Here is a 20,573-nt window from a genome sequence, read left to right on the forward strand (position 1 = left end):
AAATAAATAAGATGTTTTACAATTACATATTTCCTTATTTATTATGGTCATAAGTGCCAATCATAAACCAGTTGTAAAAAAAAAATTTATAAACTATTTCTTTACTTGTCCTCTTCAGAATTTTCACCGTTTTCTGCATTTTCACCTTCACTAAACACCTGGCCTTCTTCATCATCTTCATTATCATCATCACCAGCTACTTCAGCATTTTCTGCTTCAGCTCTTTCCATTTGCTTCATTAATTCTGCTTCATCAGTAGCAGTAACAACTTTAGGCTAAAAATACAATTATAAAAAAGTCGTTCAATTAATTATTATGATTACTTACAGGTGTTTGTACGTTAAATACACCACCATATTCGCCTATTTTTACTCTAATTACTTCAATAGCATCTGTTAATATTTTTAAACCATCCTGTTTTTCAGGTGTAGATGTTGTCATAACTGATAAAAAAAATTAATGAGATGAGATTTATCATTTAAACTGAGTTCTTTACCATATCGAGGTGGAGCAATCAAATTAATTTTGATTGGTAGCTCTTCAGTAGACAATCCTAAACCAGCTGTTAAAGCAGCTTTAACAGCATCAATACCTTCATAACCATAACATGCACATTCAATATCAGCACGGATTTTAACAGCTTGAGATGTTAACTTCCTCTTAACTTGACTCAGCAAAACATCTTTTGTTGTTTCATCTAAACCACATTCAGCCAAAATACTAGGATCACTAAAAATAAAATTATTAACTACATCCAACATAACCTTAATCGTCCTAATCATGAACATACACTACTGCTTGTTTAAATGCATCATAAGCACTAGCTTTTTTCTTATATTTTTCTTCGAAATACCACGCAGTTTTTTGATATAACTCTTCAAGTTGTTCGTCAGTTTCATATTTAAGCAGTTCAGCAACGTGTCTAAGTATCGAGTTAACAGCTTTAGCTTTAGCAAATCTTTCGGTACATTTTTCAACATCTTCCCCACTAACACGACGTTTTGATAAATCAATATACCCTTTTTGTTTATCTACACGAATAACAACAACAGGCTCCGTTTTTCCGACCCTAATCAATTTATTAATCGAACGAATACGTCTTCTTGATAACTCGGAAAGTAAAATCATGCCTTCTATGTCATTGTATTCTAGAAGATGCACATATGCACCCATTTCCGCTATGGAACGGACGTTTACCATTACTACATCTTCCACTTCCGGATACTTTTCTTTATAAAATCTACAGGATAACGGCATTGCCACCTGGTTTAAGGGAACAGATTTGAGGTTAACAAGACGTAAAACTTATTTCTTCGCGTATTTAAAAGAACTTACGTAGTATTTTGTATGTGGTGGTTAATTTTTAATGATATTCTTAACTCCAAGTAAAAAGTTTCCTATAAAAACGGAGTTTTAATGACTATTTTTATAAAAATGGGTCTGAACCTGACAGTACCGCATTGACAGAGGTTTGTTTCGGAGGTTAGTTCTTATGTCAACCACCAAATAAATTTAAAATCTTAAAATTAATTCAAGAATTCTTATATTATTAATTATATTTCATGATATGGACTTATTATATACATATCTATGTACATGGAAGAAGTTGTAACTTTAAAGTTTTAGTTTATCTAGGAATATTTTACTTAATCTAGTTACTTAATTATTTGACAGTTTATAACGTCGGACCTGTGAAAGCGTCCATTTTGACCAAAGCCGCAAACGAAGCTTCTGGTTCAGCGCTGACCAATTTCAAATAAACGTATTAAATTGGTTAACTCGACCGGAAAACCAATAAAATCATGGTATGTTTAACCTTTTTGCTCATTTTAACAATAAACTCAAACACTTTATAGTAAACATAACCAAAAAATACACCACGTGTTTTTACGCTTTTTATTAAAAAATTTCTATTAAAAATTAATTTTTTCAGGCTACAATGAAAGATAACCCCGAAAAACCAACGCAAGATGCGTCCCCCATCCATCGTATCAGAATTACATTAACATCCCGCAATGTACGCTCATTAGAAAAGGTGTGTTATGACCTTATCAATGGGGCGAAGAAGCAAAAGTTGCGCGTTAAGGGACCAATTCGTATGCCAACCAAAACGTTACGTATCACCACTCGTAAAACACCTTGTGGTGAAGGTTCTAAGACTTGGGACAGATTCCAAATGAGGATTCACAAACGTGTTATCGATCTTCATTCCCCATCTGAAATTGTTAAGCAAATTACTTCTATTTCTATTGAACCTGGCGTAGAAGTTGAAGTAACCATTGCAGACCCTTAAACTATGTTGATTATTTTAAGGTTTATATGTTTTCTTAATTAAATATTAAGAAGAAAAGTAAAATTTGTGGTTTTTTTTTGAGTTTATAACCTATCAGATTAAATATTGCCCTATATAAATATAATAATAGTATGTTAAAAGCATTTTTGTATATTATTTATAATATAAACATTTTTGTAGGTTAACATGAAAATATTACAATGACATTTTATGTAGGTTGCTGATATATAGATTTCAACAAATGTTTAAATTTATTTTAAATTATTAAGGAACAATCTATTTTAATTCACCTCTTTAAAAGATTATTATTATTAAAAAGATTAAAAGTTGTTTTTTTAAAATCATTTTTGTAGATATCTACATTATCAACCATTGTAAACCAAATTGCCTAACCTCAAAATGTCAATTTTGTTTGGATTGTGATTGATTGTTGTGTGGGGGTACTTTCTTTAACAACTTTTCCTTATTTAAAGGAAAAAAAGTCGGACGGCAACGCTTCTATTAAAACCGTTGCCTCAAGGACACTTCTATAAATACTCTCTGTTAGTACTCCAAATTTTTTTATTAAAAGAAGATGTGTAGAATGTAGATTTTAATAATTTTAGGTAAGGAGAAAACTGAAAACGACTATGTGTGATGCTGGTTTAAGAGTATCATCTAATGATACAATTGAATCTCTTACAAGAGAAGCTGAAATGCTTAAAATCCGCCTTGAAGATGAACGACAAAAATTAAATGATGTTACTTGTAAAGTTTTTGTTATCTTAGTATTTTCTAAATAATTTTATTATTTTTTAGTATCTTCTGTCGCGGAACGATTAGAAATAATAAATTATATGAATATCAAACCTAGACGTACCTTAAAAGGTCATCAAGCTAAAGTTCTTTGTTCTGATTGGTCACCAGATAAAAGACACATGGTGTCTTCATCTCAGGTATCTATATCAACCACTTTTATGTTTATTTATTATGTTACTACAAAAATTTTTCACTTTTCATACGCCCTATTCATTCTTTTTTCATAAGCACCGCTTTAAAATTTGATTTATTTGTTTTGATTTATTAGTTGCTTGTGGTGAGCCCATTTAGGTAAACATATAATGTTCTATAGGATGGCAAGATGATAATATGGGACGCTTTCACTACTAACAAGGAGCATGCAGTCACTATGCTCACCACCTGGGTTATGGCGTGTGCTTATGCACCGTCTGGGAATTTGGTAGCATGCGGGTATATTTTGCACATCATCCAAATATCATTCATTTAAAAAAAAACTAATAGAGAATTATTTTTATTCTTATTAGGGGGTTAGATAATAAAGTTACTGTATACCCATTGACTTTTGATGAGGATGTCACACAAAAAAAGAAAACAGTTGGGACTCATACAAGTTATATGAGTTGTTGTATTTTTCCCAATTCAGATCAACAGGTAGTTTAAAAAATTATTGAAACTAAATTTACCAAATTTAAGTGTTATGTATGATCAAATAGATTTTAACTGGTAGTGGCGATGCTACCTGTGCACTTTGGGATGTTGAATCTGGTCAAATGTTACAAAGTTTCCACGGACATACCTCTGATGTCATGTCTATTGATTTAGCCCCATCAGAAACAGGAAATACTTTCGTTTCAGGCGTAAATAATATATTTTATCCGATAATTATGTTCTATATTAAAATTAATTGTAGAGTTGTGATAAGTTAGTGTTAATTTGGGATATGCGTTCAGGACAGTGCGTCCAATCTTTTGAAAGTCACGAATCCGATGTGAATAGCGTTAAATTCCATCCAAGTGGAGATGCTGTTGCGACCGGAAGTGATGACGCAACAGTAAATTTTTGATCCAAATTATTTTCGTTATAAAATTTGATTTTTTAGTGTCGCCTTTTTGATTTGAGAGCAGATAAAGAAGTGGCTACGTATAGTAAAGATAGTATAATGTTTGGGGTAAATTCAGTCGATTTTTCTGTTTCAGGTAAAAAATAAAAAAAAATGATTTTATTTTATATTGTTAATTATATGTTTTATTAAATATTAAATAGGTCGATTATTATTCGCTGGTTATAATGATTACACTGTAAACGTTTGGGATACTTTAAAATGTGCCAGAGTTTGTTTATTGTATGGACATGAGAATAGAGTATCTTGTTTGCAAGTGTCGCCTGATGGGACTGCTTTGTCAACAGGATCTTGGGATACCACATTGAGAGTATGATAAAAGAATATTTTTAGTTTTTAGATTGGTAAATTACAATTTGTTTTAGATTTGGGCATAAATTATTAAACATAATTGAGTATTAATTAGATAATTTAAGAAAATTTTACTTAAATAGACTTAGCGCAAAATGTATTCGAAAAATAGAACTGAAAACAATGAAATCTATTTATTGTTTGAAAATTAAATAATAAGTAATTAAGAAAAAAGTAAAATGTAGCTGTGGAAAAAATCATCATGTCTAACTAAAGAATGAGAAAATATTATAGATAATAATGTAGAGTATTATAATAATATATATTGAAGTTAATGTATTATTTATTAAATGTTAAGATGTAAAGGCGTTAAGAAATAAATGTATGTACATTAATGAAATATAAAATGAAACTTTCGCATTTGAAATTGTTCTTGAAATCTGGCGTTCTCTCTGGCTCTCCATTCCTCACTTATTCCTCAAAGCCGACATAGACACACGCTTAATGGCAAATATTTGTGTTTGCACCGGTTCAGACCAACTACAGCAAATACATATTTATAATAACTGTCCTAAGATATATGTTAGGTTGGTTGCCTAAGAGAATTCTTTAAGCTAGAATTATTTTATAATTAAATTTTTTGTAATTCTAAAATTGTAATACACATTATTTATTATTTTTGTTTAAAAATATGAGTCATATACTAAACAGCAATAATACAAATAGATTCAGTGTTTTTTCTTCCAAGACACAACTTTCCAGCTTGAGGAGAAAAAATTCTTCGCATAACTTCTTTAATTTCATTAACACTAAAAGGTGGTTGTCCATTATAAACCCTACTATAATCAGGATTTAATCCAGTAAATCGATGTTCACCATTAAACATACTTCCTGTATAATATAACCCACTTAAATCCCCCAAAGGATCACCGGTTCTTCGATTATCTAATCTAGCTAAAAATGCAAAATCTGCAATTTGCGCCACGGTTTCATAAGCATAATAAGCTAAGACATCAAATGAGTTTGTTGTAAAATTAACTTCTTTTTTGGGATCAATCCATTGACGAAGTTTTTCAAAGTTTCTAGTTTGGGACATTTCTTTGCTATTGAAAGAGGCACATCTCGCTTTTGCAAATTTTATATATTTTTGTTCATCCAAAGCCAATGAAATTCTATCGGCTCTTAATTGCCTTTGATGTTTCACCTCATCAAACTCATTAGTATCCATTAACTCCCCAAACTCATCCATTTTCTCAATAAATGTTAGTAAAGGAGGTTTTGGCTTATCAGTTAAATCAACAACATCAGAATCTAAATGCTTCTTCATGTCTTTGTGTTGAAGATATTTCACAAATCTTCGCATTTTTACTTTATTCTTTCGCATCAAAAACACCAAATGTTCACCTTTCAATGTATTATTTTCAGAATGTTTTAAACCTTCTTGAACTATTAATCTTAATTGACTTAACACTATACTTTCAACTAATCGTACTGTTTCTGGATTTGGTGTGTGACTATCACCAAAACCAAACATCATCAATGATATTTCATTATAATAGGATATCTTTTGCGAATCCATTTCTAAACTATATTATAGGGATGTTCGATCGATTAATCAGAAAATTGAGGAACATTTATAACAACTTCTTTTTATAATTTAAAAATTCCACTGTAAAAACGAAGCCCTTTTCATGAAGTTATGTTTATAACTGTCGTAAGATATATGTTAGGTTGGTTGCCTAAAAGAATTCTTTAAGGTAGAATTATTGAACGATTATAATTAAATTTTTAGCCATTTTAAAGTTGTAATACACATTATTTGTAATGATTAGCAATAAATAGCTTTAATAGTAGTCTAGAAATATTATTTGCGTTTAAAAAGTCTATTTCTTAAATAAAGTTGGTATTCGTTTCCAGTCTACCAACGTTGACATTAATTTCAAAAAGCTGTCAATAATATTAAAGTGAAATTTAACCTAACTTCTTTTTTAATTAAAAAGGCTAATTCATATCAATAATTAGATAAAGATATATATATATATATAAACTTGTTGAAAATAATTGTAGAATTCATATCTAAATGATGAAATATTTCAAAAAGAAATGGTAAAGATAAGAAGATAAGTACTATACTAATTTAATAGTTTATTAACACACATAAGTCAATATTTGTATAAATTCTTAAACAATTGTGCTAATTGCGACTTAATAATGCGCATGTCACGTTAACGTCACTTCGTACAGATGTAGAAGTTACGTAAATATAGAACGAGAACGGGAGAGAAACTTTTATATCGTGGTCCGCAATTTTATCGAACGCCATTTTGTGATCGAAGTTCAGTCACGAAACATCTTTTCTTATCATTCGTCGCGAACATAAATTTTTACCACTAAATTACATGTTTCGTGCTGAATAACACCGATTGATTATACCGTTGTTTAGGTGGTTCTTACAAGAATGGAACTCATTTCTGTATCGTTAATTTTCAGTTGTCTCCTAAACATCGCTTTTTCTGGTGAGTATATTTTTGAAAAGAATGTATTTTAATCATTCTTATTGTATGATGAGATTGATGAGGAAGGTGGATGAAAGAATGAGTCATCAGCGTGTTATTGATACAAAAGAAATCTTTGTTGTGGAAAGTTTTAAAATAAATAAAGAAAAAATCAATCATCTGACTAGTACTTTTAATTTAGTGTGAATTTGTTATAAATAATGTTATTTGTTTCAATAGTTTTGTTTATTTAAAGATAAGGAAGCAATTATTGCCTTTTTTATTACTTATTACTTTGAAACAAATTGAAATAACATTTTTAATCAAGAATTTTGTGTTTAAAAAGAAATTTTTTAATAATAAGTTTTTTTTTATGATGGACAAAGTAGGTTTATCTGGTTTAAAGTGGTTTGTAGTTATAAATAGATCTACAAGGAAACCTAAATCATTAATTTTTCTTGTAAAAAAAATATTTTCTTTATTCCCATTTTAATTTAGTTCTTATTACTTTTTTCCAGCTGATGTTAAAGTTGAAGTAATCGCTCCAGAGGAGATAGTAAAATACAACTTGACAAAAGATTTGGTTTTACAATGTAATGTGAAAAACGGAAATGCCACTGCTCTCCAATTTGTTTGGTAATTAATTTTTATAAGTCTTAATGTTTTAAAGTATATGTTTTATTTAAATGTTTAAATTTTTTATTAGTAACTAGAAAATTTTAAACTCTTAAGATGAAAGTGTGAATAACTAGGTGATAAGGTGTGATAAGAAGATGAATTGTACTGTAATCCTATTTAATGCAATTAAATGTATGAGTGGTTACTGTACTACAAATCATGATGATGCTGCTATCTTTAAAAAACACTCAAGATATTATGGTCTATTGTGATGTAAGAATGTTTATTAAGTGACATGTGGAGTCTTGAAACGAACAAAAAATATAGTTTTTGATTAATTTATATGTTTATTATGGTTTAATTTAAAACTAAAAAGTAAATTGTTATGGAAATTATTAAGATTATGGAAGATTTTCGCTCAAATAACATTTTATTTTGATGTTAATTAAAATCGAATATTTCTAAAATTAAATTGTGATAAACTCAGATATTGGTCTTTAGGTTAAAGATGATTTACTTACAATTTCCCATGCATTTGTACAATCTTTCCAGATAAATGTCGCAATTGTAATATGTTTTGGCATTGCAAAGTGCCCATATTTCCAGTACCAGTATTTGATGCTTCATAAGATTCTTGACAATTTGCAGCAAACATATCAGATACTTCCCATATAAGTGCTAATATATCTGTTTTTTTTCTATCTTTCTGGGTTTCCATATTGTTAAATCTAATGAACCTCACAATATCTTTTATATAGGGGGAGCATATGAAAATCATTCAACATTACCTGTCTAACTTCTAAATCATCAACTGCATGCTACTACCATGCTTTTTTAGATCCGCTATCAACAGCTTGTTGTTAGCATAAGTGCTTTGCTAAGTGAGGTTAAAGGAAAAAATTAATGTTTTTTAAACTGTTCTATTTGGAAACATGAAACTTTTTGAAGTTATAAAGGGCCGTTTGAGGTTAGGTTATACCAAATTTGTAGTTTCAAAAGTGAACGATTCATTTTATATACATTTTATAAAGTTACCGATATAAATTGATGTTTGCTGAAAGTTAGGTTAAAGAAAAAAATTGGTTTTTCCAGTTTTTGAGGTTATAAAGGGACGTTTGAGGTTATGTTGTACCAAATGTGTAGTTTCCAAAGTGAAACGTAACCTAACCATAATTGCAACCCCAATCACAAACCAAACCGTTATTTTATAAAGTTGCCGAATATAAATTGATGTTTGCTGAAAGTGAGGTTAAAAAAAATTGGTTTCTCCAGTTTTTGAGGTTATGAAGGGACGTTTGAGGTTAGGTTGTACCAAATTTGTAGTTTCCAAAGTGAAGGATTCATGTTATATACATTTTATAAAGTTGCCAATATAAATTGATGTTTGCTGAAAATGAGGTTAAAGAAAAAAATGGTTTTCTCCAGTTTTTAAGGTTATAAAGGAACGTTTGAGGTTAGGTTGTAACAAATTTGTAGTTTTAAAAGAGAACCGTAATCCAACCCAAATCGCAACCCATTTTAAATTGCAACCCAACCTAAATTATAACCCAAACCATAACTCAACCAAAATCGCAACCCAACCCAAACCGCAACTCAACCTAAACCGCAACCCAACCCAGATCGCAATCCAAACCGCTTTTTTATAAAGTTGCCGATATAAATTGATGTTTGCTTAAAGTGAGGTTAAAGAAATTTTTTTCTCCTGTTTTTAAGGTTAGGTTATACCAAATTTTAAACATTTATTACCGCTCCTTATTTATTTCCCCATTTTTCGTATTTAGTAATAATTAGCCATATTACCTTCCAAAATATTCAGTAACCTTACCCTTTCTTTTAGGAAAAAAGATGATAAAGACGTCGTAGATACATTAAAAGATCGTGCAACATATTCATCAAACGATAATAACGTAACATTAACAATTTCTAAAGCAACTGATGACGACGCAGGAAACTATACTTGTATTAGCAAAGATGGCGATTCTGCAACAATTCGTGCAGCTAGTAAATATAAAAATCAATCCCATTCGACGTAAGCATTCTATTTTTTTTTGTTTTTAGCCACAATTCAAGTCAATACCCCTGAAAATGTTAATGTAGTTGAAGGAGAAAAACTTCGAATTGTTTGTGCTGTTGTTGGAAAACCTGTGCCAGAAATTTCTTGGAGTGTTGGTAATGTTTGCAATTAAAATGTATTAAAACCATGTTTTAATCTTAATAATTTAATTACAGGTGAAATTAATTATTCCTCATCCTCCGGTCACGTTACATTATTACCTGATCCAGAAAAAAATATCACCAATGCTGTCTTGTTAATTGATAATGTCAATATTACTCATAAAGGCCCCTATAAATGTATTGGACGTTCGTTGATTACAAATGAAACTGTATTTGATGAGGCCATGGTTAGAGTTAAGGACAAATATGCCGCACTTTGGCCTTTCTTAGGAATTTGTTTAGAGGTCTTTGTTCTTTGCGCGATTATTCTTATCTATGAAAAGAAAAGGAATAAAACTGAATTAGAAGAAAGTGATACCGATCAAAGTCCCGATCAGTAAGTAAACAAAGCAAATTTTAAAAATATCTTTGTATATTTTTATTTATAGGAAAAACACACCAGATCATGGAAAGGATTCTAATTTAAGACATAGACAGTAAACAAAATCTAAAAATTTGGAAATAAAATAATATTAATACTAAATTTATGTTTAAAAAACCTTTCCATTAACGTAAATATACGTGTTTATTGTAGGGGCTGTTAATTAAATAACTATTATTGTTAACTGTTTTGCTTAGTGTGCTATGATACAAACCACAAGATTAAAAAATTCAAAAAAATTATTGTATATATGTGCAGAAATATTTTTGTTATGTAAATACATCTATTCTAAGTTTTTTAATTAAGGTAATTTATGATAATTTAATGGAAACAGTTCTAACTCTAAATGAACGTGAAATATTCATACTAAATTCATTTTAAGATAAATAGAATGTAAATTAAATTAACTAAATTAGCTGGTTAACCTATAAAATAAATGTTTATATAATATCTATTACGAGATTAAGTACTTAAGGGTACTAGTATTAAACAATCGTTTAGCGTTTCAATTAGGCACAAGTAATCGTTTATGTGTGATTTACAAATTTAATATACCATTATTCCTGTTCATTTTTTGGTTTTAAACATTTGGAAATTAATAAAAACATTCTTTTTTTTCTATAAAATGAAAGATATTTTCTTGTAATAAATTTTATCCTTAATAATAAACACTTGGCCAAGATTTCAAACAAAAAATACTGCGCGTGTCAGGATCCGCTAAGAGAATCTGAAAAAGATGTTGGGTGTGCCCTATAACTCTTGACATAAATAAGTCTTGAAAAAAAGCAAGAGCTTACCAGAATAGTATGTAAAAACAATGTTTACTATAACTGCGACTCACCGAAAGTTATCGAAATTTGTTCCAGTTATTAAGAAAAGTAGCTACTAGCTGAATCATTATTTGAATGATATAGTCGCATTGTCTCACCCAGTAGTTCAATGTGGAAGAGAATATTACGAAAACATAAATAAATTTCTTTCACATAAAGATATGAAGAACCTCCTTTACTAACTGTTATTGAGAAAATGGATGAGTTTGGGGAGCTAATGGCTATTAATGAGTTTGACGAGGTGAAGCATCAAAGGCAATTAAGAGCCGATAGAATTTCATAGGCTTTGGATGAACAAAAGTACTAATAAGCTGTTGACGTCTTAGCTTATATCTTAGATGATTATATTTATAGATATATGTATATCTATAAACAAGGCTTATATGTTTATGAATCTGTGGCGCAAACGCAGATTTTGTGTTTTTTAGCTAGATTAGATAATCGAAGATCCAGTGATCCTTTGCGAGATTTAAGTGGGTTATATTATGCGGGTAGTATGTTTAATGGTGAACATCGATTTACTGGATTAAATCCCGATTATAATAGGGTTTATAATGGACAACCACCTTTTAGTGTTAACGAAATTAAAGAAGTTATGCGAAAAAATTTTTCTCCTCAAGCGAAGAAAAAACATTGAATCTACGTGTATTATTGCTGTTTAGTATGTTATTTATATCTCTAGCTATTTTATAATAAAATAAATAACGTTATTACAGAAGAAAAATGACATTTTTAAATTAATTCGATTTTAAAGCATTATGTTGGCATTACTGTAAATTTGACAACTTAAATTAACACAAACGGTCGCGCGAAAAATATTTTCATTCAGATATATAAATAATAAAGAATTGCGTTTAAAAAAAAGAATCTCAATGAGTGTAACATCGATAGAAACCACAGCCCCTAGGGAGGTGTCTGAAGACGATGAGGGATTTGATATGTGTGGTCCCCTACTCCTTACTAGTTTAGAGGTTAGGTTCAAATATTAATAACAACGAAAAGTTAACGTTTTATATGTAGGGAAATGGAATTACAGCGGGGGATATCAAAAAATTAAAAGAAGCTGGCTATCATACTGTTGAATCAATTGCATATACCCCCAAAAAGAATTTGTTAACAATTAAAGGAATCTCAGACGGTAAAGCGGATAAAATAATTGCTGAAGCCGCTAAGTTGGTTCCTATGGGATTCACTACAGCTACTAGTATTCATCAAAAACGATCAGAACTTATTCAAATAACCACAGGATCAAAGGAATTAGACCGGTTATTAGGTGGTGGTATTGAAACTGGTTCTATTACAGAACTTTTCGGTGAATTTCGTACTGGAAAAACACAAATTTGCCATACATTGGCTGTTACTTGTCAGGTATATCTATATTCGTGCATACCATTGCAGTTTTATCAACATGATATTAAAAATATGTATCTTTATTGTTAAATAAATAGCTGCCTACAGAACATAATGGTGGTGATGCTAAATGTTTATATATTGATACAGAAGGAACATTTCGCCCTGAACGTTTGTTAACAATTGCTGAAAGATATAAAATGTCCAAAGAAGAAGTTTTAAATAATGTCGCATATGCTAGAGCTTTCAATACTGATCATCAAACTCAATTGTTAATACAAGCTTCTGCTATGATGACAGAATCAAGGTTAGGTTAAATCATTTTATTATTAAGTCAATTTGTTTTACATTGTATCATTGCAGATACTGCTTATTAGTCGTAGACAGTGCTACAGCTTTATATAGGACAGATTATTCTGGCAGAGGTGAATTATCAGCCCGACAAATGCATTTAGCAAGATTTTTAAGAATGTTATTACGTTTGGCAGATGAGGTAATATTTGCTTAAAAAAAAATATTTTATTGATTTATATTGTTTTCTTTTTAGTTTGGTGTAGCGGTTGTGCTTACCAATCAAGTTGTTGCTCAAGTTGATGGAGGAAATGCTATGTTTAATGCAGATCCAAAAAAACCTATTGGAGGTAATATTATGGCTCACGCTTCCACAACACGGTTATATTTAAGGAAAGGAAGAGGAGAAACGCGTGTTTGTAAAATATATGATTCCCCTTGTTTACCAGAAAGTGAAGCTATGTTTGCTATCACTGCTGATGGTATCAATGATGCGCAAGAGTAAATTGTTTGTTCTTTAATTATCCTATGATTTTTTTAATTTAAGTGAAAATGTATTTTTTTGTAAGTTTTGTATAAAAATGTTAAGAGTTTATGTTCTTATTATTACCTAATTAATTTTTTTTAAGTAGGAATGAAAAAAATTTTGATAAAATTCCTTTTCTATTAGCAGGTTGAATTATGGACAATTTATAAAAGACATTAATTTAATTTGTTTAAATGGTTTTTTACTTTGGGCTGTTGTCTCAAGGTCACCGAGTTTCTGAATCACTAAACTTTTAGTGTGGCGTGGATCCACCAATTCAGGCAACCTATCAAAATAAAATTTTTTCAATTTTTCTTTTTCTCGTTTCAAAAGTTTGGATCTTTGGAAATCTAAAAAAAAATAGTAATATAAATAATAATAATTAATAATATTAAACATTTGTTATTGGGCGCGTTCGCCAGAGAATTTCGTTTACGTTGGCAAACGCAAACGGGTTACGATCACCAACGCAGATTTGGTGAACGGCCAATTTTTCTATAGACATATGGTTTGATAACAACAGATGGCGCTTTAATGACATTTATTTTTAATTTATTTACAATTTTAATTAATTTATAGGTACATACCGCTCAATTTATCATGAATTTCTTCATTTTCAAAGATAGAAATAAAGATAATAAATAATTTCGGGCTTCTGCCATTCTTTTTTGTTGTTTTTAAATTTAAGATGACATGTGTCAAATGTTTGGAATATAGCCAATAACTTCGCCATTTGCGGTTTTAAAGAAAAATGTTTCAAATGCAAATTATTTTATTAATCGTAGCGCATTTTTTGGTGATATTTCTTTGTTTGTATTGTTTTTTTGTTTCGTTGCTATGGCAACCAACATTGTTATTTTAAATGGGATACATACAAGGACAGTAGAATCTAACAGGACTGCTACATGCATTGTATTTTTGTAGTCCACTACGGGTTGGTTGCCCGCACTCTACGTCACACTATTTGCCACGCCTGGTAACTGTCTGTGTTTTTAGAGGTTATATGATAGACATTAATACGTCTAAAAACATAAAACTTTAAAAATAATATGAATACGTCTAGGATATAACCTCTAAAAATACACAGCAAATGCATAGACCATAACAACAGCTGGGCGTGGAAAATGGTGTGACGTAGTTTGCGGGCAGGTTGTCACAACAATGGATGTAGCAGTCCTGTTAGATTCTACTGTCCTTGGGATACATATGCTTTTTTCTTCAAACGTCATTAAATGACAACTTTGTTGTCGTGTTTACTCGCGGTAGAAGTAAGTCATTGTTGCATAACGACGGTTGCTAAGATCAACATAGCAAAAAAGTACTTCAGCGTTATGGCGCTAAAGTAAATTTCACTTTAGCGCCATAGCGCTGAAGCACATGTCACTTTAGCGCCGTATTGGAAATGACGTTTGAAGAAAAAATACTATGTTTTATTCGGAAGAGAAGCAGTTTCGTTTGTGGCTGGTCCGTCATTGCCGGACTCACTTCGTTCGTCCGGCAAACTGTCGGACACGCCACAATTTTAACGGCTCATCTGTCATTAGCGACTCACTGCGTTCGTCGCTAAACGACAGACCACGCCATAAAAAACACTGCTTCTCTTCCATATAAAACAATATACTATTTTGGATATAGTTCGTTTTTTTCTATAATACTTGTCAATGTAAATTTTTTAGGGTTTCTACTGGTATTATCTAGGACCCTTATAAAATTTATGTTATTTTCCTGATTTTTAGTAACTAATAAATTTTTAGATACTTATATACGATTTTAACGAAGTACATATTTATTGTAAAAACGTGCAAAAAAGTAATTAAATAGAACAAAACACCTTTTCTACGTAAGTAAATGGCAAATAAATACCCCACAACATTTTTTATGCACCTTTTCTTTTGGAATAACCAAGGAATAACGAAAGCTCAAACGTCAGTGTGACATATCTACCTATTTCAAAACATGATAAAACAAAATTCGCTGTTAATTTTGCCAACTTTACAACAATTTGACAGGTATTATAGAAAAAAAAATGAACTACACTTTGATAGATAAATCCCTCTATGCGACGAACATATCAAATCATATGAGTATAAGAAAAAAGTGGAGAAAAAATGTGTTTTCTGAAAATATTAAATCAGTAAATTACAATTACAGTAGGCGCCGAAATAACACCGTTGACAGCTTTAAACGTCAAAAAAATGACAGTTTCAACAATTATGAAAAATTAATGATGCATTGGTATGGTGGTACTACATTTAATGTAGTTTCAACATTGGTGGCTGTCCTCGGCCGTCCACTTTTTGGTTTTTATCACTTCCGGTGTTAAAGAATTTTTTAATATTTTGGATACTATAATTGTGTAATTTGTGTATCTAGGAAATTATTGTTGAACAGTGTAAAAGCTTCACTTTGTAACTTCATCATTAAGATTTGGATTCTTCGTCGTTCACTTAATTGCGCCATATTTCGTTTAAACTGTCAATTTTTTGACATTTAAAGCTGCCAGCGGCGTTATTTCGACGCCTGCTTTGATTGTAATTTGTTGATTGATAATATTTTCAGAGAACGCATTTTTTTTCGATTTTTTTCTTATACATACCTTCTTGTATATTTTTGTACATACCTTCTTGTAAAACCATATGATTTGATATCTATCAAAATATGCAAAAAAAACATAATATGCATCCTATTTAAAATTACAATGTTGGTTGCCATAGCAACGAAACAAAAAAAATGTAAACAAACAAATATCGCCAAAAAATGCGCCACGGTTGATAAAGAATTTTTTATTTGAAACATTTTTTTTTGAAACCACAAACGGCGAAATTATTATATTCCAGACATTTGACACACCTGTATAACGAACTACATGTAAATACAGGGCATTAAATCTTGCACCAAAGATGATTAGAGCAAAATTAATAATAAAAATGTTTAGGAATAAGACATAGAACTTACCTAGTTCCATCGCGGACATAATTATAATAAAAAATAAATAATCATAATTTAATTCGGTGTATATCTCACCGTGCGGCGGTAGAGTTCGCCTTTCTATACATTTTTTATTTGAAAATTTTTTGGCTATATCAAATGGTAAACGCGTTCTTGTAGAATTAAATTTTCGGCCTTGAGATTACAGCCTTAAAAGTTAAAGTATGTTTTGAGTTACAAAACAATTATCAGCAATAAATTAAAAAAAACTTGTTGGATAACTTTTAAAGGTAAAATAAAAAAAGCAAATGTACAGATTAACAATATAAGTTTATTTCCAACAAAAAAATTGCATAAAAAACATAATCACCAAACAAATATAATGGACACAAAAAATGTATCATACAGCTTACATCTCCACTTATTTTTAATGATTTTTTATCAAATATAAAAGTAGAAAATATCTCAAATTCTTACAATTTAGCTTCAGTTTGAAGTAGAGGTCCCAATTTTTGGGCCAACATAACGTTTCCGGTTACCTTTAGTTTACCTTTCATGAATGCAGCTTGTGGGTTCAACTTTCCAGTAGCCATTTGTACGAAATCGGCATCAGAAACAGTTACAGTTGTTTGAACAGTTGTTCCAGCTTTAGCTGGACCTTCATAAACAATTGGTTTTTTCAAATCCATTGCTATAAAAAATATAAAATAATATAAAAAAAGGATATTAATCATTATTTAAACACTTACTCCATTGTTTAACAACTTTTCCATCTTTAGTGATGTTATACAAAAAGACACCATTAACACTTTTAGCTTTTTCGGGGGTTTCTTTAACTTTGTCAATGATGAATTGGAAGATTGCGTCACTTTCTAAACCAGCTCCAGACATTTTATTACCTCTAATTGATGGTTTTACTTCTTTAAGATCGACGTAAGCCCCTAAAATAAAAACATACATTTCAAAATTGAGGTTATGTTTCCAATAAGAGATTATTTAAAGATAAATATTCACATACAAGTTGAACCAAGAAATGTAAACGCAAAATGGTTAAGTAACAACGAATTAGTGGCTTTATAATGGAAAACCAACTGAATTAAAAATGGGAGTGTTGATTAAAAGATGATTAAAAGTGATGACTGTGCATAACTAGATGGCGTTTAGTTCAAAGTTGAACCCGCCATTTTTAAATAATTCAAACCAAGGTCATTTAACCTTATTAAAAATTTTAATTCTCACCTGCAATACAAACTTGTCCCGTTTCAACGACGGAAGTTTCGAAATGAATTCGGTTTCCATCTCTCCACATTTCTACTTTAAGCGTTTGTCCCGGAAGTACAGGTTTAACAAATCTGCATTTAATTGCTTTTACTAAACTGGTATCGTAATTCGCGAAAGCACCCATAATTAATCTGGTCGAAATACCAAAGCTGCACAATCCGTGTAAAATTGGTTTTTCATAACCTCCTAAAGCCGACAAATTGGGATCGATGTGAAGTGGGTTAAAATCACCGCTTAAACGGTAAAGAGCGGCTTGATCATCGCTGGTTTTGTATTGGAGAGATACATCAGGATTTCTCGTCGGTTTAGCCGCAGTTGGGACTAATTTTGTGCCGGTTCTTGGACCACCGAAATTTCCACTACCAACAGCGAAACTTGCAATTTGATTTTTGAAGAGGAGTTTTCCTTCTTCATCATAAGTATCAACTAGATCATATTAAAAAAAAGTAGTTATACAAATATTTGAAATCAAATACATTATTTACCTTGATAAACAATTAAAGCGCCTGATCCTTTATCTAAAACTTCGGAAATGCTTAATTTTGAATGAAGAGTTCCGCTTGATTTTAAATCTCCAACGATTTCTAAGTATTGTTCACCATGAAGGATACGTTCTAAAGAAATTTCTTTTCCAGGAACAGCAGAAGTTGTTAATCTTGACATGTAAAGGGCTGTTAAAGCTGGACATACGAAATAACCTGGGAGGGGGCTGAAGGATTCATGATTTTCATAAAGGAATTTCAATTCTTCTTCTGTTGTTACAGATGCTCCAACTAAAAAGTTAAAACAATTTAAATTACTTAATTATTCTCATTTATATGACTCTGTCTCCACCAGCTATAGTAATAAAGGTTGCTTGAGGCCAAGGATGTTATTTCAATTACCAAGGCCATAAGCTACCTGAATTCATAATAAAGAATTAAGAAAGTTTATTTCAATTTGATTAAGAAAAGATAATTATTAATAACAAAAATAAAAAATGTTAAATAAAAAAAAATATAATATAAACGTTTTCCATGACTTGCAACTTTTATATTTATAAATTATCTCAAAACCATCCAAGTAAACACCAAGTAGTGACCTTTTAAAACACAGTAACTGATAAACTCTTATAAAGGAGTCCCAAAGATAAGATTTGTAGCATTTGACAAGTCATTTATTTAATTTTTGTTGATCAATTCTCTACTTACCTCCTAAAGCGTACAAAATCAAATCTTTCTCTTCATAAGTGAACGTTTCAGTTTCATCAGATGAACTGTCTTGAGAAGTAGATTTTGATCCAATTCCTTCACGTAACTTCTCTAACGAATTCATTAATTCCAAAGTACATTCTTGGATGTTACTCAAATGTTTAGCGCCACCCATTTCGACCACTTTACTCCAATTATCCCTAACATTTTCAATGGTAACACCAGCGCTCATGCTTCCTCTAAGAAGAGCTCCACTAGACCTGAATGTTTGAACTTTTCCAGCCCATCCAGCTGCCGAATCAATTACAGAACCGTTTTCAGTACAACTTTCGTGACATAAATAAGCCTATTAACAAAAAAATAAAAAGTAAAAAAGAATTTCCAAGCAAAGTGATTAAATTGATTAATTACCACAACTGGAGCAATTAATTCTGGTTTTAATTCATTATAAATATCTGGAGGAAGAATATCTTCAGTCAAACGACTTGCAGCAGTTGGAGCAATACAATTGCAATGAATGTTATTTCTAGAACCTTCAATAGCCAAAGTATTAGTCAAACCGATTAAACCGGCTTTAGCAGCGGAGTAATTAGCTTGGCCAAAATTGCCGTAAATTCCTGAATTTGATGTGGTATTAATAATTCTGCCATAGTTTTGTTTTTTGAAGATGGGGAAAGCAGCTTGACTTGTCTTGAAAGCCCCCTTTAAGTGAACAGCTTGGATAAGATCTGAAGAATTAATTAAAAAGTGATTTTTAGAATTTTTTTTAAATAAATTAAGGATTTACCCCAATCTTGGTCTGAAATTCTTGCAAAAGATTTATCTCTTAAGATACCAGCGTTGTTGATTAAGACATCAACACGTCCAAAATTATCCAAAGCAGTTTGAATAACTTTTTCTCCTTCTACAACTGAGTTGTAGTCAGCAACAGCGGTTCCACCTTAAAAAAATCGATATTTTTGAGTTTTAAAAACACTGAAACAACAATTTCTATTTAAGATAAAGTGATTAGATTTAGATAATTTATATTTTTATTATAAAAATTCTGACATAAAAATTCCTCCAAAAAAGTCGATAAAACAGTTATCTTTTCGCATTTTTGACATTTAAATTTAACATTTAAATGAAAAGTTGTCCAAAAAATACTTATAATCACGTTATATTACATTATTTGTTAAGATTTAGAAAAAAAATCAAATTTAAATAGGCTACATTACTCGGTTAAACAGTTACCTGCTTTTTTAATTTCAGCCACAACATCATCGGCGGCTTTTGAAGATTTTCCATCGCCGTGTCTTCCACCCCCTAAGTCGTTAACGACGACTTTAGCACCTCTGGAAGCGAATAAAAGTGCGTAGGTTCTTCCGAGACCAGCTCCGGCTCCGGTAACAACCACGACACGTCCATCAAACCTCAGCTGATCACCACTCATCGTAAACTATGGTACTAACAGCAAACGAATGCAAAAAGTGCTCAATCACCGTTGGGAACCGTGCTTTTATAAACCTGACCTGACCTATGGACGTTGAAAATGTTATCTAAAGGCGATAAACGTTGAAAATACGACAAAGTGGGACTCGCAATTAAGATTGGGGTTTCAAGCGACCTCTATTGGTAGTATTTAAAATTAAATTTAAAAAGTATAATTTATTTTAATAAACTAATAAATTTAGTTACTGTTTTATTTATTATTTATGTAATAAAATGGCGATAGAACATTATAGTTAATTTGACTTTGATTTAGAACATGAATATTTAGCTTTTTTAATATTATTTAATGTTTCTTATATTTGATTTGTTTATAAATAAGAACATTTTAATTTAATATAAGATTGTTGTAATAAACCTGTAAAAGAATTCTTAAAGTACTTATAACTCTAATTAAAAACGTAGTTTTATATTCTTTTACATTCAAAAGCTATCATTAAATATTGACGCAAAACATCACGTTTATAATAAAAAATATTGTTATTAATAATGATTT

At 30.5% G+C, this 20,573-nt stretch overlaps 7 protein-coding genes across 8 annotated transcripts; 4 read left to right on the forward strand and 3 right to left on the reverse strand.

Annotated features, from left to right (window-relative positions):
* Positions 1-14: 14 nt before the first annotated feature.
* LOC111423944 (eukaryotic translation initiation factor 2 subunit alpha) lies at positions 15-1,501 on the reverse strand. Its single transcript, XM_023057336.2, has 5 exons — positions 1,336-1,501; positions 791-1,263; positions 497-729; positions 328-443; positions 15-275 (listed from the first exon to the last, which is right to left on the reverse strand). The coding sequence occupies exons 2-5, from the start codon at positions 1,255-1,257 to the stop codon at positions 102-104; spliced, it is 990 nt and encodes a 329-aa protein (XP_022913104.1). The 5' UTR covers positions 1,258-1,263; positions 1,336-1,501; the 3' UTR covers positions 15-101.
* Positions 1,502-1,708: 207 nt separating this feature from the next.
* LOC111423945 (ribosomal protein S20) lies at positions 1,709-2,356 on the forward strand. The gene is made up of 2 exons (XM_023057338.2): positions 1,709-1,805; positions 1,934-2,356. The coding sequence occupies exons 1-2, from the start codon at positions 1,803-1,805 to the stop codon at positions 2,291-2,293; spliced, it is 363 nt and encodes a 120-aa protein (XP_022913106.1). The 5' UTR covers positions 1,709-1,802; the 3' UTR covers positions 2,294-2,356.
* Positions 2,357-2,703: 347 nt separating this feature from the next.
* Positions 2,704-4,707, forward strand: LOC111423852 (guanine nucleotide-binding protein subunit beta-5). The gene is made up of 10 exons (XM_023057234.2): positions 2,704-2,835; positions 2,899-3,040; positions 3,092-3,228; positions 3,405-3,523; positions 3,598-3,724; positions 3,787-3,930; positions 3,984-4,124; positions 4,173-4,269; positions 4,337-4,503; positions 4,559-4,707. The coding sequence occupies exons 2-10, from the start codon at positions 2,923-2,925 to the stop codon at positions 4,568-4,570; spliced, it is 1,062 nt and encodes a 353-aa protein (XP_022913002.1). The 5' UTR covers positions 2,704-2,835; positions 2,899-2,922; the 3' UTR covers positions 4,571-4,707.
* Positions 4,708-4,809: 102 nt separating this feature from the next.
* On the reverse strand, positions 4,810-6,189 carry LOC111423879 (Transcription initiation protein Spt3). The gene has a single exon (XM_023057263.2). It carries the CDS (start codon positions 6,061-6,063, stop codon positions 5,188-5,190), a length of 876 nt encoding a protein of 291 aa, XP_022913031.1. The 5' UTR covers positions 6,064-6,189; the 3' UTR covers positions 4,810-5,187.
* A 537-nt stretch (positions 6,190-6,726) lies between these two features.
* Positions 6,727-10,295, forward strand: LOC111423824 (immunoglobulin domain-containing protein Bsg). The gene is made up of 6 exons (XM_023057198.2): positions 6,727-7,000; positions 7,498-7,615; positions 9,435-9,598; positions 9,656-9,766; positions 9,827-10,148; positions 10,201-10,295. Exons 1-6 carry the CDS (start codon positions 6,943-6,945, stop codon positions 10,250-10,252), a joined length of 825 nt encoding a protein of 274 aa, XP_022912966.1. The 5' UTR covers positions 6,727-6,942; the 3' UTR covers positions 10,253-10,295.
* A 1,497-nt stretch (positions 10,296-11,792) lies between these two features.
* LOC111423858 (RAD51 recombinase homolog spn-A) lies at positions 11,793-13,257 on the forward strand. The gene is made up of 5 exons (XM_023057241.2): positions 11,793-11,994; positions 12,044-12,391; positions 12,472-12,680; positions 12,737-12,866; positions 12,921-13,257. Exons 1-5 carry the CDS (start codon positions 11,896-11,898, stop codon positions 13,167-13,169), a joined length of 1,035 nt encoding a protein of 344 aa, XP_022913009.1. The 5' UTR covers positions 11,793-11,895; the 3' UTR covers positions 13,170-13,257.
* A 3,172-nt stretch (positions 13,258-16,429) lies between these two features.
* Positions 16,430-20,107, reverse strand: LOC111423793 (peroxisomal multifunctional enzyme type 2-like). 2 transcript variants are annotated; one of them, XM_023057148.2, is made up of 8 exons: positions 19,823-20,107; positions 19,377-19,529; positions 19,001-19,317; positions 18,590-18,935; positions 17,885-18,172; positions 17,358-17,825; positions 16,868-17,059; positions 16,430-16,809 (listed from the first exon to the last, which is right to left on the reverse strand). In XM_023057148.2, the coding sequence occupies exons 1-8, from the start codon at positions 20,019-20,021 to the stop codon at positions 16,592-16,594; spliced, it is 2,181 nt and encodes a 726-aa protein (XP_022912916.2). In that variant the 5' UTR covers positions 20,022-20,107; the 3' UTR covers positions 16,430-16,591. The 2 variants fall into 2 exon arrangements, with proteins under 2 accessions (XP_022912916.2, XP_022912917.1); XM_023057149.2 differs by lacking the exons at positions 17,358-17,825; positions 17,885-18,172; positions 18,590-18,935; ... (1 more) ...; positions 19,377-19,529; positions 19,823-20,107 and adding an exon at positions 17,137-17,269.
* Between the last annotated feature and the right edge of the window lie 466 nt (positions 20,108-20,573).

The sequence above is a fragment of the Onthophagus taurus genome, chromosome 7, assembly GCF_036711975.1.
Source record: "Onthophagus taurus isolate NC chromosome 7, IU_Otau_3.0, whole genome shotgun sequence".
Lineage (NCBI taxonomy): Eukaryota > Metazoa > Arthropoda > Insecta > Coleoptera > Scarabaeidae > Onthophagus > Onthophagus taurus.

What these genes read in the sequence shown, in the direction of transcription:
- LOC111423824 (XM_023057198.2), top strand. Translation starts at nt 6,943, where the DNA reads ATGGAACTCATTTCTGTATCGTTAATTTTCAGTTGTCTCCTAAACATC. An exon ending in ACTGCTCTCCAATTTGTTTG is followed by an intron (nt 7,616 to 9,434) that starts GTAATTAATTTT and finishes CCTTTCTTTTAG; the next exon opens with GAAAAAAGATGATAAAGACG. An exon ending in ACCGATCAAAGTCCCGATCA is followed by an intron (nt 10,149 to 10,200) that starts GTAAGTAAACAA and finishes TTTTATTTATAG; the next exon opens with GAAAAACACACCAGATCATG.
- LOC111423852 (XM_023057234.2), top strand. Translation starts at nt 2,923, where the DNA reads ATGTGTGATGCTGGTTTAAGAGTATCATCTAATGATACAATTGAATCT. An exon ending in GGGAATTTGGTAGCATGCGG is followed by an intron (nt 3,524 to 3,597) that starts GTATATTTTGCA and finishes TATTCTTATTAG; the next exon opens with GGGGTTAGATAATAAAGTTA. An exon ending in CCGGAAGTGATGACGCAACA is followed by an intron (nt 4,125 to 4,172) that starts GTAAATTTTTGA and finishes TTGATTTTTTAG; the next exon opens with TGTCGCCTTTTTGATTTGAG.
- LOC111423793 (XM_023057148.2), bottom strand. Translation starts at nt 20,021, where the DNA reads ATGAGTGGTGATCAGCTGAGGTTTGATGGACGTGTCGTGGTTGTTACC. An exon ending in AATTTCAGACCAAGATTGGG is followed by an intron (nt 19,318 to 19,376) that starts GTAAATCCTTAA and finishes TTAATTCTTCAG; the next exon opens with ATCTTATCCAAGCTGTTCAC. An exon ending in CGCTTTAATTGTTTATCAAG is followed by an intron (nt 17,826 to 17,884) that starts GTAAATAATGTA and finishes AATATGATCTAG; the next exon opens with TTGATACTTATGATGAAGAA.
- LOC111423858 (XM_023057241.2), top strand. Translation starts at nt 11,896, where the DNA reads ATGAGTGTAACATCGATAGAAACCACAGCCCCTAGGGAGGTGTCTGAA. An exon ending in CATTGGCTGTTACTTGTCAG is followed by an intron (nt 12,392 to 12,471) that starts GTATATCTATAT and finishes TTAAATAAATAG; the next exon opens with CTGCCTACAGAACATAATGG. An exon ending in TATTACGTTTGGCAGATGAG is followed by an intron (nt 12,867 to 12,920) that starts GTAATATTTGCT and finishes TTTTCTTTTTAG; the next exon opens with TTTGGTGTAGCGGTTGTGCT.
- LOC111423879 (XM_023057263.2), bottom strand. Translation starts at nt 6,063, where the DNA reads ATGGATTCGCAAAAGATATCCTATTATAATGAAATATCATTGATGATG.
- LOC111423944 (XM_023057336.2), bottom strand. Translation starts at nt 1,257, where the DNA reads ATGCCGTTATCCTGTAGATTTTATAAAGAAAAGTATCCGGAAGTGGAA. An exon ending in GATTGCTCCACCTCGATATG is followed by an intron (nt 444 to 496) that starts GTAAAGAACTCA and finishes TTTTTTTATCAG; the next exon opens with TTATGACAACATCTACACCT. An exon ending in TATTTAACGTACAAACACCT is followed by an intron (nt 276 to 327) that starts GTAAGTAATCAT and finishes TTGTATTTTTAG; the next exon opens with CCTAAAGTTGTTACTGCTAC.